Raw genomic sequence first — 18945 nt, forward strand, 5'->3', positions numbered from 1 at the left:
TCACCATGGGCTGCAAGGGAATCTCTGCTCAGGGGCCTGGAGCACCTACTGCTCCTCCTTCTTCACTGACCTGGGTGTCTGCAGAGTTGCCCCTCTCACATGTTCTTACTCCTCTCTCTTTCTAACAGTGGCTATACAGCATTTTTATACCCCTTCTTAAGTATTAGGTACCACCAGCTTTGCTGATGGGCTCAGCTTTAGCCAGTGGTGGGTCCATCTTGGAGCTGGCTGGAGCTGACTGTCTGACATGGGGACAGCTTCTACCATCTTCTCAAAGAGGCCACCTCTGCAGCCCCACCGCTACAGAACCTTGCCACATAAACCAATACAAGGGGATACCTCCGTAGTACTTAGTTTTTGGAGGGATTGTCTACATCTTATGGAAAAACACAAGCCATTGTCTCCTATTGCTTCCCTGACATCATTAAAAGTTGGTTTATATCTCAGGTGGGCATCACAGGAAAACTGGGGAGAGCTGAGGGAGGAGGAGCACATTCCTTGTACAGCTCTTGAGGGAGTAAGATTACACCTTCAAGAGCAATATGTGGAAGAAAGTACAGTGGTGTTTAAGAAAGGGATAGAGAGGTATGACTTTTCCAAGGTGTGCCTTGGAAACCTGATGCCAAGGCAGATAATCAGAGGAGAGGAGCAGGGACCTCTAAGATTGAGCCCAACCTTCTTGAACAAGAGAAACAAGAAAAGAGACATGAGGGGACAATGAGCTGGAAAAACTAACAATGCCATTCAAAAGTTTATGTTTAAACTCTGCTAAAAAGTTATGATGGGCTGCCATAAGGCAATGTATCTTGAAGATGAGGTGTGGCCGTATAGATAAAATGAGTTTGTGTCTTAAAAAATAATCAAGAAGCATTTGGATGAAACATCTTAAGATGAGAAAGAAGTAGGAGTACAGGTGGTGGTGTTGGCATAAAGCACACTAGTAGAGGAAAAGAACTGTTCATGGAAGGAAAATTTGGAACTTGTTTTAAACTGGCTGTGAGGTTTGTTACTGCAATAGTCTCTGAGAAAATATGAGACAGATCAGACTGAAGAAGATGGACCAGGAATATTTTACTTAATTTCAGCTGCAAAATCACAGGTTCAGCCTACTAGAAGTTCTCTGAGGAAAGTACAATAAAATTGTGAAGGCAGGGAGGTGACACAGACATAACCAAAGTCAGGGTGAAGTATTTTCATGTCTGCTTGTGGGTGGCTGTGCTGGCTGTGTTCGGTTTGACCTGCCTGCTCTAGAGAGATTTTGCAGGGATGTCAGCCTGCAGTTTTACTTGGAAGTTGAGTGTCTTAGACCTGGAATTAGTGAGTGTTATTAAATAAATCCCTCAAACCAACAGCAATTTGAATAGAGGGAGGTGCCAGAGAGCATAAATTGGACAACCAGCTTCCATTCTGCTGAAAATAGGATCTGGCAGGTCATTCCAATGGTTTTGGCTCAAAATGACCCCTGATCCATCAGTTGTCAGCACAGTGCCTCCTTTAAATCACCTGGACTAAAATTGCTGTTCATTTGCAAACACTTGAAGTCAGAATAATTAAGTCTGTTAGGCATATTGTGGTAAAAGCAGGTAAAGAGGATCACTGTTTAGGGAAAGTGAGTCCCTCAGCTTTTGGCTTGCCCAGATGAGCAACCAAAGAGGAAGCGCATGCATGGCACAGATGCCCAAGTACTGTAAGATACAGTTTGCAGTGGATTTTTGTCACCTGGTTGCTGCATGACTTTTTTATTGTTAAGGTAAAAAAGAGAGAAGAAGTAACTTGAGAGCATCATATGCATGACAGACACACCTAAGTCTACATAATATCCAGCTCAATACTGCAAAAATGTATAACTGGAGGAATGGACAAAATCCATATGCTCCAAAAACACTTGTGAGAAGACAAACAAATATAGCAGCTTTGATGTGGAAATACAAATAGGTCAGTTATGCATGAACCCTGCTGCACATGGACTGATGCATGCCAGAAGACATGCCAGGGACGGGAAGCAAAGCTATGGGGGAAGTCTCTGTAGCAGGACAGTAGGTTGTGAGGAGGGCAGAGAAGAACAGCTGGGGTTTTCCTGGCAAAGAAGAGGGAAATAAAGTAGGTGACAATCAGACCAACTGTGTGGTCTCATAGCAAAAGTAGTGGAAGAGCACAAGGGAGATCAAGGTGGCTGGAGAGGCAGACGGGGACGAGGTGCCAGGCAGCAAGAAGGCCACAGCACCAGCAGGAGTGGCAGCAGGAGGTGGAGCTGCTCTGCAGGTGGCTCTGGACACACACATGACTGGGAGGCATCTCCCTCCTCACAGAGCCTTAGGAAACAGCAGATCTCAAGAAAGGGAGGGGCCACTGAGGCAGTCAAAAGAAAGGTCCTGGCTCCTTACATTGCAGATACTTATTCTCCACTCCCTCTGCATTTCTGAATGTTTTCTTGCTCTCTTTCTGCCCCATCTTCCCTATCTGTCCCATGGCAGACTGCTTGACTAGTGTCGGTTCATCCTTTATAGCCTGTCCCTTGAAAAAGTCCAGTGTGTAAACACAGACAGAGACTCCCACCCATGCTGATGTCCAGCTGGGGAACGTTCACTGCCAGATGCCTGCAAGACCAGCCTAGAAAAGTGCCCTGGCTCCTTGTGGCATCCCCAGATCTGAGAGGCTGCTGTCCCTGGAGCAAAATCCACTAGTACACCCACACCAATGCATATCCGCCAGCTGGTGAGACAGGGCCAGTGGGTCATGCCCAAGGCTGGCATGGGGAGTGCTCTCCAAGCAACAGAGCTGCCTCTTCACCTCTCTCATTGCCAGCCACGGCACAGACCTTGCCCAGCCTACTCCACACCTGGAAGCTAAGAGCATCTCTGCACAAAACTGGATGACTTTTAAGTGTGAATGACAAGACTTCGCCTAAGTCTTCATCCTATTCTGTGTCTGGAAACCCATATTTTCCTTCTGACCTGTTCCCTGATCAGTCGCCTCAGCGCCGTAAGTGTACTTCCCAGGGAAAAGAGGTTGGAGTGCAAATTGAAAACTTACAAATCCTTCGCTCCCAAAGGATTTGAATATGCATTAACAAGACCAAATAGGAAGGTAGACAACCTTTGCAGAACACCTCAAAATTATACTGTATAATCATTCTGCATTGCATCTGTGCCCTGCCTGTTGTGGACATGTTAAAGTAATCTGGAATGTAATATAGGCATTATTGTTTAGGGTAATCTCACAGCACGTTAATCAAGTAGTGGATTCCTTTGGGAGGGTAGAGCCAGTTTCAACATCTTAGTTGCAATATATGAATGTAAATACAGATTTACAGTCCAGCCAGTGCCGTCAAACTCTATTGAGCCATGGGCTGGAAGCGTATGAAATGTACACTGTGTAGAGGCAGTGAAATCCTAGATAATGTCTATTTTTCTCATATCTCAAGTGAACACAGGACTACTAAAGAATATAGACTATTTTAATCTCCCGTAGTAAAGCGAAAGAACTTAAATGTATCTGAACGCTCCCATTATGCCTGTTTCATAGAGGCAAGGTTTAAGTGGTTGCCAGATGTTATACCTTCCTGGGTTTCCAGGCTTGGGGCTTTTTTGGTACTATATATTCTTCCCCCATCTCTGGCATCCATCGATCTGTAATGGAAGTCACACTGATGATTTGCCTGTTGAGAGCCTGCAAACTGCTGGCACTATGCTTGCAGTTCCCTGGTGTATGAAGGTCTACCCAGCCATGGAGACCCTGGGGTATCTGTCCTCATGGGCAGCAAGGAGGGGAAGATGGTAGAAAAATTTCATTGTAAAGTCTTTATAGCTCTTTGTGTTGCTCTTCCATAAAGAAAAAGCCTCATGTTGTGTTTTGCTGGGCTCTATGTGTGAATAACTGATGCCACTAGATTTACACCACTATTTTTTAGCACTGTTTCTGTGTTAAAACAGGCCTCTACAGTGCCTTTTTATGTGGAAAACTTGTAGCTGGGTGTGGTGGGGAAGCCGTTCAGTGACTCATACTGCAGGGAATTCCCTGATGAATTAGAGTATTTTTACTTCTGGACTTGTGCGCAGTTTCCTTTACCACTGGAGCGAGGGGCTGATAAGAGCAGACTACAAAGGCCCATTCACCATTCAGCCACCGCATGTTAAAACAGGGTATTTATGCTTTGCAAAGCTGAAAATCCACCCCACATAGCTCAGTTTGCAGTGTTTTTGTTATTAGCCATCCCAGGTACTCCAAGTGTCACAGCATTGAAAAAAAATAAAAGGCCGAAGCAGCCGGTGGTGAAGTGCTCCCAAAGCAGGGACAGCTATAAATAACAGCGATCGGTCTGTAAATGTCAGACTTCCTGACAAAACGCAGCGTCTTCAGCTGGCAACAGTGCTGATGGCCACTTATCAGTTGAGCGCTGAGCCCCAGCACCGTCAGAGAGCCTGTGCAAAACAGGAGGTCTTGGGAGGAGGAAGGATCCAAGGGTCCCTCCAACCATCAGCACGGGTCTTGGCTTTGCCGCTGCTGCTGGCACTCGGGGAGCGGGGCACTCTGCCGGGGACTCTGTAGGGCTTTTGGCACTGCGATTCTGTGCGTGGATGTTTTGTTTTTATTTGTCTTTTATAAAAATCCCCCAAAATAAACCAAATCCAATATAATACCTTGACACAACTTTTTAGCTGTATAAAGAGATGTCTTTCTGTTCAAAATAGTGCAATATAAACCTTAAAAATGTCACAACAAAGCCAGGCATTTGGTTTGGAGAAGATACTTCTTATTACTTCGTGAAAGTAAATAGCAAAATGAAAGCGAATGAAATGAGACCTTTGGAAAAGCCTTTTTCTCCTTTCTTTTCCTCCCTGCCTCCTCCTCTCCTTCCTCTCCTGTCTCCACCTTCCCCCCACTCCCCGTATAACAACTGTCCATTTGGGTACGGTAATTCCAGAGAGTAAACTTTAACGGGAATGCCTGAAATGTGTCTGCTTCAGCTTTGTGTTATGTCTGTAATTTGAATTATTTGCATTTTGGAAAGGTATAAATTGCTCTGGTGTACTTTGGTTGGCTGGCGGCCAGGAGGGAGTTGCCTCGGCCCGGGACCAGGCGGGCTGCTGCAGATGTGGCAGGCGTACAATGGAAACTTTTGTGGTTGAGCAGCCCTCTCTCCTCCAGCACACGCTGATGGGAGGCAGCATCCCGCCTGCTCACCAGGGCCCCCAGTCCATGGGCACAGGGGGCAAAAGCATTTTCTCTGGTGCAGGCAGATTGTCTTGATGCCTCAGGCTCCCACAGACCCTTTGGAGCCATTATTCCTTTCTCTCTGTCTTTTTTTTTTTTTTTTTTTTTTTAATTTATTTATTTTAAATTTCAGCTGAATTGTGTAAACCTGCAAAACATGTTTACTGTAAGAGGTTGACGTAGTGGTCTAAGGTTTCCCTCCTGGAGCTGGTCCCAGTCCGTGGGCGTTGAGATTTCCCTCTTGGTTCACCAGACGTAATATGAGGAATTGTCTTCTTTTTTTTTTTTTTCTGTCTCTGCTTCATAACAACTTTTCCTCCCTGTGTTTTTGTTAAATGAAATGTCACTAGCTGTTAATGAGTTGTCTGTTCCCTACTTCTTCCCTCTCTTCCCCTCAGTCACTGAGCAGTGATGGTCTGGACAGTCTCAAGGGAATTTCTTGGAGTGAAACCTGTATTGTTCTTATTAGCTTCTAAAGACAAGCCACAGCTCTGGATTTTTATTTTTCCAATAGTTTAGATTACAGCACTTAAAATATTTCTGAACAAACTCTCTTTGTCATCATAAAAATTTCAAAAGTGCATAAAGGCAGAGCTGCATGAGGTAATTGAAAGATTAGCTAGACATGGAGTAGTTTTGAATTTTGCTGAAGTATCGACAGGAAATAAAAACCAGAAATCTGAACCAAATAATTCGTCTTGCAAAGTAGAAATTAAACATAGCAAAAAACCTGAACTTCTGGTAATCCCTTTACAAAGGCAAATTGAACACATGTTAACTACTAGTCTGGACGTCTGTAGGTTTAAAAAAATATGCGAACAAACCCCTTACAAAGCAGAGGTTCCTAGACTTTGCAAAATGTGTGATAGTGTTGTGTTACAACTGATTGAATTAACTGGGATGGTGGCGGGGAGAGAGAGGTTTACAGGGGCTCTGTAGGGATAGGGTGGGAGATAAAGGAGGCTGCTTTCAGACAATGGATGTGTCCTGGCTGGCTGAATTTCAGTCAGGATTTTTCTACTGACAGCTTGGGGGAAGCATCTGTTGAATAAATTGCAATCACCAGTCCTCCTGAGAAGTCTGCTCCATCGCTGGTGCTCTCAAAAGGCATCATTAAGGAGACTAGAACCTGGTCTGGCTGCTCCTTCTTTCCCCACAGCTGAACGTGGCAGTACCAATTGAAGGGATTCCTTTTTCCAGTGTCACAATTCAAAATGTAGGAAGAAACTAAGGGTAGATCTGCTAATTGTTTCCTACAGAAAGACCTGCCAAATCCACTGTGCTATTTGTGCTGCAGCTTTCACGTTGCACTTCTTTCCATATGTTAAATAGAAGGGGGTTTTGGATGTTAAAACAATTGCCAGGGCTAGTCCCTCAGCAGCATTCCTTTCACAGTAAGACAGCTGTACACAAAAGTATTATTTACAGACATTTGTAATAAATCAGGCAGTTCCAAATGCGTCACCTCCATCCTGGCCATAAAAGTGAAGAGAGAAGAAAAAATGCATTCACTGTTTTACCTTGCTGAGAGCTGTTTTTCTAAGGCAGTCCCACATCTATGTGATGAAGTTCAAAATAGCTAATATTTGCATTTGCATGTCCCGATGCTGCAATAAATATACAAAGGAGATGACATGAAGGCTCATTTTCCCTTTCAGTCCAGTGACATCTGACAGTGGTGGGACTCATGAAGCTACGTGTCCCCACTGTCCTACTTAGACAGCAGTCTGCTTGTGGCCTTTAGTACACATTTGTGTTTCTCTAGGCCTGCAGAATGGAAACCTTATGTTTTGTATGATTTTTCTAATTTCCTTGGTGTTGAGTTTTGAAGCCTCAAGGAAGGAGAAAAAAACTGTTATTGACCAGTGACTCCTGTATCAGTGAGGCACAGAAAAAATGACCCAGACAAAACCGATTTCTTCCAAAAGACAGGTCTCCAGAAAACGTGATAGCTGTGTCTTAAATCTGAGTTACTTGAAACAGAAATACAGTACATTTGGAGGAACCAACACACCACTAGAAGCAGCTCCAGAACATTGTATGTGGAGCTGCTGTAGCTGAGCTAAACCAAGTTTAAAATAGAGTAAAAAGCTATATTTACCAGCCAATTAGCCTTGCCTTTTGTTCCAATCAGCAGAATTATGACAAGCCAGACTAGGAGTATGTTAAAATCAAATACTGCATGGCTGAGGAGCTTCCTTAAAACTACTTGTTTTGTTTTGTTTAATATTAGTGTTGAATATGACTTACTGCATAGGTAATAATCAAATGGCCTCACAGGTAGTAGGTTTTTTGCCTGAAAGTGTGGGGAACTGAAGTGTAGAGCAATTGCATAATTTGTCCAAACTAGTGGCAGAATAATCTCATGGTGGCTTTCCCCCATCGTATTATCATGCACTCTGGATTGTGGCTCCTCCCTTAAAAAATCCTAAGTGGGCTCCCATCCCAGGTTACTCAGATGGCCTTGGGTTGGGCAATGAATGGGCAGTGCATTTTGAGGGCTGATTTTCATATATGAGGTGCCCCTTCAAAGAGATATTTTTTCAAAAGTCACTCTTTTGTAGGCTTGGGAGAAGAAAAAAAGGCAGAACTAGATATCTTTTTCTTTTGTCTTTTAGATGGTCACCATGTGTGGGAAATGGAAGCCAAAACCGACAAAGAAATGTGCAAGCCAGTAAGTCTGCCTTAAATATTTTAACATCAAGATGAAAAATATATATTGCCTTTTACAGCACTGTTGCTAAAGAGGGATTTCCAAGGCTTTGGAGCTGTTTCTCCCCACTGAAAGAGAACAAATGCTTAGGCCTCCCCTCCTGGAAATCTTTCTTTAATGGGAGCGTGAGGTAAAAAGCCATTGTTGGAAGCTATCCCAAAAGCACGAGAGACCATTTGGAAAATATTTTTTCATTGTCCTGGATGGGCCAGCCTGTCTGCTCATCTTCTGTCTTGCTGGGTCAGTTCTTCCCCCTGCTCCCAAAGCAATTTCTGATCATTTTCCTTGGCTTTTGTCTACTTTCGGCAGAAGAAATGTGAGTCCCCTCATAGGAGTTCAGCCCTACAGTTGGAGAAGCGTGGCTCCCTCAGCCATGACTGTAAGTGAAAAATGTGGCTGCCATTCCACCTCTGCAGCTATATGCAACAGTTTTTTATAGCTGCAGACCTGCTGGAGACATGGAGGCAAACAATTTAAAGACCCCAAATGAAAGCAGGCCAAATGCTAAGATGAGCATTCCCTTTTATTCTTTCAAAAAGTGACGAAAGAGGTTTTGACGGTCCTAGCAGATTTCACTGTGCATTTATGTAAGCTGATGCCCTAGCAGCTAAGTTGTTCCTTAGCCCTGTGCTGGAGCATTTGGTTTCTGACAGTGAAAGATCATCTACATGCTCTCTAGCCCTTCTTTCTGTAGCGGTAGATGTTCTTGCAAGATCTCCTATCCACAGAAACTAGCATGCTTAAAGCTTCCTGAGTCATAGTATGAAAAAAGTTTCACTTTGGAAAATGGAAATATTTGAATAATCATATGCCTGTCCTAATTCTGAAAGGAAGTTGTGTTAGGGTGAAATATACTGGGGATGACCTGACAACCAAGCAGTTGTGCTTTCTCCTGCTGAGTTAGAGACCACAATTGACTTGTCCCAGATTCTTGTCAGAGGCAGGAGGTGCAGAGCCTTGTACCTATGTGGTATCATATTTGCTGTCCAAATGGGAAAGGTAAAGGCTAGCAATTTTGTAAAGACGAGAACTATGCTAAAATCTTATTTCCCTACTTCTGGAGTCCTTGACACAGAGGACACTATGGGTGTTGGGAGGCCATCCCTGCCCATGAAGCCCACCAGTTCCTCTGCAGAGAGTGTGTTCCTCCTTGTGAGCCTGGGTACCTCCTTCCCAGGGTTAATATCTGAATACTATTGTACAGCTTGACTGCCTGAGTTGTGCCTTGACTTTCTGATTCATTGCTTTTGCAGAATTCATTGGTGGTTGAGATACCACCTTTCCGCAATCAGAGAATTACCAGCCCTGTTCAGGTCAACTTCTACGTCTGCAACGGAAAGAGAAAGAGAAGCCAGTACCAGTTTTTCACCTATCTTCCTGCTAATGGTAACAAAATGTATTCCTTATCTCTGCTAGTAAAAATGAGACATAATGATGATTACTTAGATATATGGCTCTGATAATTCTTTAGTAACCTAATTTGGATGTATACCTGGTGCTATCAAATGAGAGAATCAAAACATGGTAGCTGCCTTTCTCTCTGCTTCCCACACAAGAGAACTTCTCTGCAGATTATTTTATTTTGTTGTGGTGGCAGAGACCTGTTGGAACAAGGACTTTTTCTGCTTTTGAAGACCCCCAGCACAAACTCACATGTCTAGCCACAAAGTGTGGACATACTGAGCTCTCTGCTAAGTTGCTGTCATCCCTCAGTGTGACTTCATGGCCCCAGAAGGTACATTGCATTTGAATAATACTTCTGAGTTCACACCACAGCATTGTGAGCGTGCTGGGCTCTGAGCTAGAAGTGGTGTGGGGATTCTCCTTCCAGTCATCCTGCACCTCACTATCTCATGCAGGGTGAAAATAGCACTCGAGGCTGATGCTGCTCTTGGGCCACAATGAAAAGCACAATATGGATGGAGATCAGAGTGCTCCGTACAAAATGCTTCATGTGTAGGAAATGTTCAGAAACACACGTACCACTTTATTTTGGAAACTTACATTGGTGGCTGTGAAGTGACAATGAGGAATACTCCCAGTAGCTGAATTCCAAGCAGGAATGTATGAAGATTTTAATAGCAAGTAATTTTAGATATTTTTTTTTTTAATTTTCAAATGGCTCTTTTTTCTGAGAACACTTTTTTTGGGGGGGAAAGTAAGAAAGAAAGGTGATTGTTTTGTTGCTGTTGTTTTGGAAGGAAGAGGACTTAGAAAAATGATGAGGTTCATGCTTTTTTTTAGACTTTCCAAGTGAAAACAGTCCTGAGGGAATCTCCCACAAAGCTATATTTGAGTCATGTCGCATGACTTGGAGAGACTTGGCAACTTTTTGCAGGTGAAATCCCATAAAATATGTATTTGGAATTTCACCTAGTTAGCTTGCATTCACTCCAGACTTTTATCAGGACTTTGATTTAAAATAAAAGTACAGGAAACTTGACAAGGGCAACTGACTGCTTATTGCCTATGTGCTGCATAGCTATGCTTCACTGAATCAGCCTACTTATGCAAACTTCATGCCCAGTGGGTATGTATGTCTGTATGTTTAAAGACTGTTCATCTCTTAAATCGGAAAGAAAAAAAAGTTGTTATTCTCTTGCACAACACTTTTCAGCAACAAAAATCTGTTGCAAAGGCCTACAGGTATTGCCTTGCCACCCAAGTTATCCTGATACATATTTCAAATACATTCGTGTTGTTAACTGTTGTTTATTGTGCAGCATCTTTTGTATCCAGCCTTTACATAGGTAATTTTTTACCATTTTATTCTAAACCATGGGAATAGTATTTACTGCTGCAAAATTGGTTTATCCTACCACTGTTCTGAGTTTGAAACATTTGATGTTTCATTTGATGTGAAGTGACGAGAATAATTACATAGTGACAGGCAAGAGAGAACCAGCCTAGGCTTTATTCTGCAAAGACATCTTTAATTATGGTCACTCTTGGGAATCTTGTTTAGTCTGCTTTACTGATTTAAATTCCTGTGAAATCTTTTTGTTTCAGTGTAGGGAAACCTGAAAGAAAAAAAAATGTAACACCAGAGTAAAGGAAAGGGAAGCAGATATTGAATAGTAAATATACCTTCCTCCTGTTCCTGTTTGGTTCCTCACTCATGTTCTCTTAATATATATGTATATGTGCATATAAGTGGTTGAAAACCATCATATGTTCTTAGCAAACTCTCTCATAAAAGTGGTAAGAGTGACTGTGCTGCTGAAATCATCAGAATTAATAGTATAGTATGTTTTTATCATGCCTATGTTGTAGTGGTGAAGTTTTGCTCTTGTGTTGCTGGTGGTTGCTTCCATTGTGCCTTTCAAAGATAGGTATGATCACCTTGACTTCATAGTCAGAAACCACAAACAATGACTGAATCAGTCATTTATGCTGCTATATTTCATTTTAGAATGTTCTCCTTTATTTGATTTCAGTCACAACATTATTTTAATGTTTCAAGAAATTGTAGAAAACCAAAGTTTAGCTCATGAAGAAAAGAATATTTGAGTCAACAACCACTGTGTGATCAGTGTAAAAAAATGTAAAGGAGTTAAGCACTATTTTAGTCCAGGTAGCACTTTGTCCCTTGTTTAAACACATCTCATGAACATAGAGGGTGTAGGTTTTTGATAAGCAAATGTCAGAGTGATCATCAAGTGTTAAGATGTGGTTTTACACAAATCAGATGGTATCCTGTAAACTTCTTCTGTGCTTTAGGACTAGTCAAAACGCTAACATTTCTGTGCCTACTGTAATTTTGCAGGTATTTCTGCATGAGGAATCTTTTAAAAGCTGCGTGATGCACATTAAGCATGTATTTTACAGCTCAACTGGACTGTGCCAAAGCAAAATACTGTATATGGACTAAAGCCTAAATATTGTGTGGCCATGCAACTGGGGTGGGTATGGGCACGTGCAGACAATGCAGCCAGCAGGAGAGCCGTGGTCTTGCTGTGCAGCTCCTACCTCAACTGCAGAACAATAGGGTTTTCTTTTCCTGTAGCTCCTGTTTCGCCTCATTCCCCAGAGGAAAACAGCCAGTGGATCCAGGGGCATGTGGTTTCACTCATCCCACCTCCCGTGGATGGTCCTGTAGCATCTCCGTGGAGTACAGCTCTGTGACATGCAGCTAGCACAAGCTGCTCTCTCCAGCAGAATGTTACGGTTTCACCACCATAAGGCTTCTCCCATGCTGTGGAGATATGGCACGATTATACTTTTCCTTTGTGTAGGCTCAAGTGTTTTGCAGAGCAGGGACTTACTTGGTGAAGATTCCTGCCTCAGAAATAAAAAAAAATGCTGTAAAAATGAAAATCTTGCTGCTCTGTAGATGAAGAGTTTAAATAACAAACCAACCAACCAACCAACCAAAAAAAGGCAAAACAAAACAAAAACAAACAAACAAAAAAAACTAAACAGAAAGTAGATGCTTCACAAATGAGAACCAAGGTCTGGAAAACAGGCTTGCTTCAGTCTTTGGCTTGGGACAGACCATAAACCTAAGTATTTGTAATCCACTTTTAATTGAAATTTTGAATTACTGTTCTGGTGAGTTAGAGTAATCCCCAAATCCTGTATTAGCTTATACTGTACAGAAATGAATGTAATGTCATTTTTTTACTATTGCTTCAATATTGTGCATCACTGAGCAATTGCATATCAGTTGCATATCGGAACTTGCAGGCTATAGGCTCTTGACACTCCTCCCTAGACATGCCTGGCACAGAAATTTAAGTAGTTTCCATACCATTTCCACAAGTGAATTCCCACAGTTCATATGGTAAGTAGTAATACGTTTTGCATTGCCACATCCCCTCAGAATGTGAGGAGGAAGACACAGTACCAGACACTGCAGTCAGGAGTCTGAGCAATACACAATGAGCGAACACCTGAATATTTGGTTTTTAAAGTCCCTCCACTGCTGCAGTTCTGCGCAGGGATGCTCTGCAGCTCCATTATGTACAGCAGAACATTCTGGAAAACCATTGGTGAATCCTACATTTGTGAACCCTACCCTCTGGAAAAATGCTTAGTTTTTGTTTCTGTTTATGACTGCATATCATTTTGCTTCTATGAGTTTATCATGCCATTGGCCCCTGTATGCATTTCAAACAGGAGGGACAGTCTTTTGAAATCACTAGATGTAAGCAGTAGCATTTGAGGTAGAAACCAATCTGGAGAGGCTGAAGAAGCACACAAGCAACCAGACATGCATGCTGTGGTTCCAGATCCTGTGCTTTCATCTGCTAAGAAAGCTGAAGGAGTTCTCCAGCTCAGAAGACTTTAAACAACACACTGAATGATAAGGGTTAGATCTCTGTTTATTCAGATTTCTTTTAAGTATGTACATCAAAATAGAGGAAATGTGTTCAAGAACTTATTTTTTTCAGATGAACATTGACATCAAGAATGGTGAACACAGAAAAGTTTTTTCTTTTAATTCTATTTAGACAAGTAGTGATACTTGATAAGCAAAGACAGGTTAGTTTGCCTAGGGAATTTCTAAAAAGATGGAAAAAGGAAAGTTGATGTTTTTCTTTTGCTGAAATGAAAAGTACACTTGTGCAAAGAGTTGATGATAAAGTATTTCTGGTTTCTGTTTCTGTCAGGCTTCTTAAAGTATTATTAAAAAAATGTTTCACTACTTCTAGCATTTATTAAAATGGTGTTGATATGCTGGGCAATTTTTATTTTGAGAAGTGTTTCGCCACCTGTAGGGCTGGATTTCCAACTACACAGCCTTCACTTGTAAAGCCAGATTTTCTGCAGTTTTTTTGCCTCCCTGCAGGCACCTTCTCAAGCCCCAGGGTGCTGAGCTCCTTGGAAAACTGGCCATATAGACAAGGGGCTTGATGGGTACAGAGATCCTTTGAATCTGTGGGTATGGGAGCTGTGAGCCTGCCCACGGCTGCTAGGTGTGCCTTAGTATTGCTGCTAACAGCCTGGCAGTGCGAAAGTACAGCTCTTGGTGCACTTCTGAAAAGGCTGCGCAGTGCCCACTGCACATTGCTGTCAGCATCCTCCTGACTTCCTGTCTCAGCTCTAAAATTATCTCCCGCCTGCCCCACAGATTAGTACAATCAGCAGTTTTCTAGTGATTGCGTTGAGCAGCTGTGCCTGTTTCACCTCGGCTCTTCCGCCCACAGCTCACTTTCTAAGTTACAAGGAGACATTGGCCACCTGAGCAGAAAACAATAAAATGAGGGTGCAAAGTGTTGCCGCTCTAACATGACACAGAGCACAGCTTTTGCTGAACTTCTCCTGACACCTCTCACCTCTTGAGTTACTTGTTGAATTTGTTGAATTTTCATGCACAAGGCTGGCAAAATTATTAGCCTATCCATGTTCATAAAACGTAGGTAGTTTGGGGGCAGTTGGGGAAGTGGGGCCAAATTCAGTGCCTGGGTTGTGAGATGCTCCTAATCTGTGGCATATACAACATGACTGTTATTGCCACAGTGGGCAGCACCTTGCAGCTGGCCTGTGGAGCCAGAGGAGAGGGCATGGAAGTCCGTAGGAGTGTGTTACGCCCAAGCCCACCTTAGGTCAGTGCGGACTTCCTAGAGCCATGTGTGAGGGGACTGAATGCAGCTGAGCCAGGCTTGAAGCCTTGAAGACCTGCTGGACATGTTTCCATCCAGCCCAGGGTGCAGCCAGGCTGCTGCAAAGCCTGCACAGATCAAGGAAAGGCAACAGGAGGGATGGGGTGGGGGGAAGGTTGTCTCAGGGGAATTTTATTTTAGGTGAAAATATGAATCACATTGCACATTTTTATATGATGCGCTGTTACAGTTTATTTCATTTTGGCTGCTAGGTGGTTGATTGTTACTTTTGACATTTAACAGAGTGACAAAAAGCAGGCAGGATTTTGTCGGAGTCCTGTTTCCATTTAAGAAGATCACAAAATTCATCATTGCTGGGCACATCAGCTCCTCTGCTCCCTTCCAGCAGCCGCGCGAGGTCTACAGTTGAGCAGAGGAGACATGCATTACTCTCACCAGTGTTACACCTTCGGGTGGTTTTGCTCCCAGTTGCTGGGTCCCCAGTAGAGCTGCCCAGGCTTCCTGCGGGTGACATCCTGTTTTGGCTGTCGACCAGAGCCTAGCCAGCCACATCTGACCTACAGATGCAGTCATCTTGATCTTTAGAAGCAAATCTCTGCCTCACTGTGCAGTGCTCCATCTTCATCTGGAAGGCCAAGAAGGAGCATTACCTGTGAGATGTCCCTGTGACAGGCAGGTGTGGACGCACACATAGAAGTGCCTGGCTATGTCTGACCAGCAGGCTCCATGGCAGCAGCAATGATCACCCATAATAGTTAACTTCCAGTGCATAAAGTTGTCTTTTGGCAGTACCTCACTTTTGAATTATGCCATTTCAGATGACAAAACCCAGCCTCTAGCTTCCATCACCAAACCCCTCTTCATGAGCATTTCAAGAACTCCTTCCCTTATTTCCCAGTGATTTCACATTCATATGTTAATAAGCATGAGCTTTAGGATCTTCCAATTAGCTTAAAAGCCAAAAGGTAAAACTTGTGTGAGGGAGAACAGGGTTTAGAATTACATGGGCTGGATTACAGGAGATGCTTATTTTTGTTCTCTTTGAGTGGCTGATCACCATAATTAATCTAGCTCAGTGGTTGATCCTGAAAGGGACATGGTATTGGCTGCTGGAGGTGAAATGCACAGGCGAGGTTGTGTTTTGCTGGCTGTGGGAGGGACTGCATCGGTCTCTGAAGACAAAGACCGTGTCAGAGCAGAGATGCTGAGGTCAGCAGGGTCCAAACCCCTCTCTGGACAAGGTGGATTTAGGGGGAGGACTAGCACAGTAAATATGCCCTCCTGACAGCCTGTCCCTGCAGAGTTTTCTGCAGAACTGCCAGGGATGAGGAACCTTGGACTTCCTGTTGCTGCCTTGCGGGACCATTGCCCACAGTCCCCACTTTCCTTTTCTCCTCTTGTCAGGAGAGCAGAAGTAATCATAGAATCGTAGAATGTCCTGTGTTAGAAGGAATCCACAAGGATCATCAAGTCCAACTCCTGTCCCTGCATAGGACAACCCCACAATTCCCAGTGTGGTCTGAGGTCATTGTCCAGTCTCTTCTTGAACACTGTCAGGCTTGGGGCCATGACTGCCTTCCTGGAGAGCCTGTTCTAGTGCTCCACGACCCTCTGGGTGAAGAACCTTTTCCTAATGTCCAACCTAAACCTCCCCTGGCACATCTTCCTGCCATTCCCTCGGGTTCTGTCACTGGTCACCAGAAAGAAGAGATCAGTGCCTGTCCCTCCTGCTCCCCTTGAGGAAGCTGTAGCCACCAGGAGGTCTCCCCTTAGTCTCCTCCAAACTGAACAGACCAAGTGACTTTAACCACTCCTCATATGGCTTCCTCTCCAAACCCTTCACCAATGAGTAATGTCAGTGCTGCTAGTGTAATGTTGTGCCACGTTGTCAAAAAAAGACCTCAACTCAGTGAATTTTAACATGTCTGACAGAAATGACATGGAAGGCCTCGGCCATTGCAGCCTGGATGTTGTGCACAGTTGAACCTCCTGCTCAAGACAGCAGTGGGGATGGATGCTGCGCTGTGGGAGCAGCAGTAGAGCAGCCCAAGCGGGTGTACCACATGACTTGATTTATTGTTTGCAACATCATAGAATTTAATAAGGTGTTATGATGGAAAATGAATTGGGTCTTTTTAAGAGTTTTCCCCTTTTCTCTTGAAAGAAAGCTAATGCATATGTCCTGTACTAACACAACCCAAATGCCCTTCTCCTGCTTTCTACTCCTCCCCACCTGATTTAACAGTGCATGCACCAAGCTGCCATATATAATCTTGTCTCATAAATATGGGTTGAAAAACCTAATAGCTTAACAGCTGTTAAAAAGCATTTAGTAAATGAGTTAGCTGGAAAACACTTTGTAATCAGATAATGGCACTGTCCGAGATTATAGGCCGAGATGTATGTGCAAGGCTTCAATCTACCTGGAGGCTGTTCTTGTGTAAAACTGTACATATGCATCAGATCCCATAAAAATATATAAACATAAACCCAAAGTGGGCAGGCAGGCATGTGTTAGAGGTAGCCCTCTCAATGAGCAGGACCAGCGTATTAGCATGAGAGGGTGAGTTCCGATACTTGCATAGGTAAAAGCTGCAATCGTACATGTGATGCATACAGCTTCTGGATACTGTGAGACTCCATTTGTTTCTGAGTCACTGTGCTCTGGTTTAATTAACTAAAAGCCAAGGCTCGATAGCACCTTGGCTTTTAAAAAACATTTGGGTTGAATTGGTGCCTAGGGAGAAATATCCAGTTAATGGAACGCCCCTGTAGTGACTGTCTCAGGAGATCCCTAGGGTTGAGTGTCTGTCCCTCGTCACTGAGATTACCACTGCTGCACATGCATTGGCAGGGCGCTTCAGAAAGTTTTGCTCTGCTGCTCTTGTGTTACAAAACAAAATTACAAAATTATTAAAAATTATAAAATTATAGTTTCTGAAGGCAATCAGCCCATTGCCTCTCCCCAACATCAGACTGCCCCAGAGTCAGAATGAGGGGTGAGGTTCTCACTCTGCTCAAGCCTACGGAATCCAAGTGGTGCTGCCACAGCAGCCAGGATTTTGTCTTTGCATGAATCCAGAGTGGCTAACCTGCACACAGAAATGTGTCCACATCTCTAACTGTATCTCTGGTTGGGCAGCAGCAAAGCAGTGGCAGCAGCTGGGGTGACCTGTGCAGTGTCTTCTGAAGGAAAATCTGGGTGGTGGTGAAGGCGGCGTGCTGCCTGGCTCAAAACTGACTGACGGGGGAGTATTTGGAAGGCACAAGGAGCATTTCAGAGCCCAGTTCAGTAATGGAGATTGGGCCACCTCACTCCCCAAAGTCTCATCCCAAATTCTGACCAATTACGAGACATTTAGTTCAGAAGATGAAGAAACATGTGTATACACATGAAAAAACAGTAGTGTTTTGATTTTCATATACTAACCAAAATCTGTGTGCTGGTGCCAGGGAACTACATCATAGTCTGCACTGTGAAAGGTGGCAATTTTGTTTGATAGGTTCATTCAAACTAAGGACAAAATAAATACAGTGCCACAAATGTCTGCATTGATAATAATATGTGGAAATGTGGAATTGTGAGTTTAATGTTAATCAGGATAAACATCTGTTTAAATTATAAGATTATATTTTCTCAGTTCACATATTTTAATAGCCCTCCCCCAAAAAAGTTTAAAAACCCATCTGGATTGCTAAAGTGTAAAAGCAAACAGACTTGTTAGAATTGTCAAAAAATACATATAATTTATATTTAAGCACTTTCTGACTCCCTTTACTGAACACGCATGATTTATTATTTTTCTTCAGTGTTTGATATATTAACTTTTTACCTGCTAGAAAGGCTTTTCATTTAAACATAGGCTTGCCGAACTGGCTGAAATATTTCTCCCAGATTCAGACCCACACAGAAGGACCATTGTCTTCTACCCGATGCCTCGGTATGATGTCATAACCCTGGTCTCTCTGAGTAAGAAGCTTTGATTTATAGCCAGGGCTGCTGCCAATGTGTGGTTCGCAGAACTTCGCATTAAATTAGATGATATAAAGACAGGAATCCAGAGTAAGAGGGCATCGTTGAACCACTGAAAACACATTAGCACAGATTAAGTTGCTTATCAGACTAATTTAGAACTATGAGCTCTGTCATATTTTAATATTCAAAATCGAGGAATATTTAAAATAATCTGTTGGCTGACCTAACTCATTGTGAAGTAACAAGCATTTAAAAATTTACCATACGAGCGAAACCTGCATTCATTTTTTCCTTTTTATGGCAAGGGCTTGATCCTTCAGCAGCATTGGGTCTCTTCAACAAGTAACATTACTTTTGAGTCTGAATATATGTAACAACTACATCATTTTTTCTGTTTACAATTTGACAATTTTGGGATTAATTGCTGCAATTTTTTATTGGCAAATCTCAGTGTATGGCAAATTTGGTCATAATTT

General features: G+C 43.0%; 1 protein-coding gene across 2 annotated transcripts in view; it reads left to right on the forward strand.

Moving 5' to 3' along the window:
- NFATC1 (nuclear factor of activated T cells 1) overlaps positions 1-18945 on the forward strand; it is a gene marked incomplete at both ends in the record, with an annotated part of 112838 nt that overhangs the window by 58917 nt on the left and 34976 nt on the right. For both annotated transcript variants that reach the window (XM_080339112.1, XM_080339113.1), the window contains 2 exons: positions 7833-7888; positions 9181-9313. In XM_080339112.1, the coding sequence (XP_080195238.1) occupies positions 7833-7888; positions 9181-9313 (189 nt within the window). The remainder of the gene's footprint in view (positions 1-7832; positions 7889-9180; positions 9314-18945) is intronic.

Source organism: Nesoenas mayeri (assembly GCF_963082525.1).
Source record: "Nesoenas mayeri genome assembly, chromosome: 2".
In the NCBI taxonomy this organism is placed as follows: Eukaryota; Metazoa; Chordata; class Aves; order Columbiformes; family Columbidae; genus Nesoenas; species Nesoenas mayeri.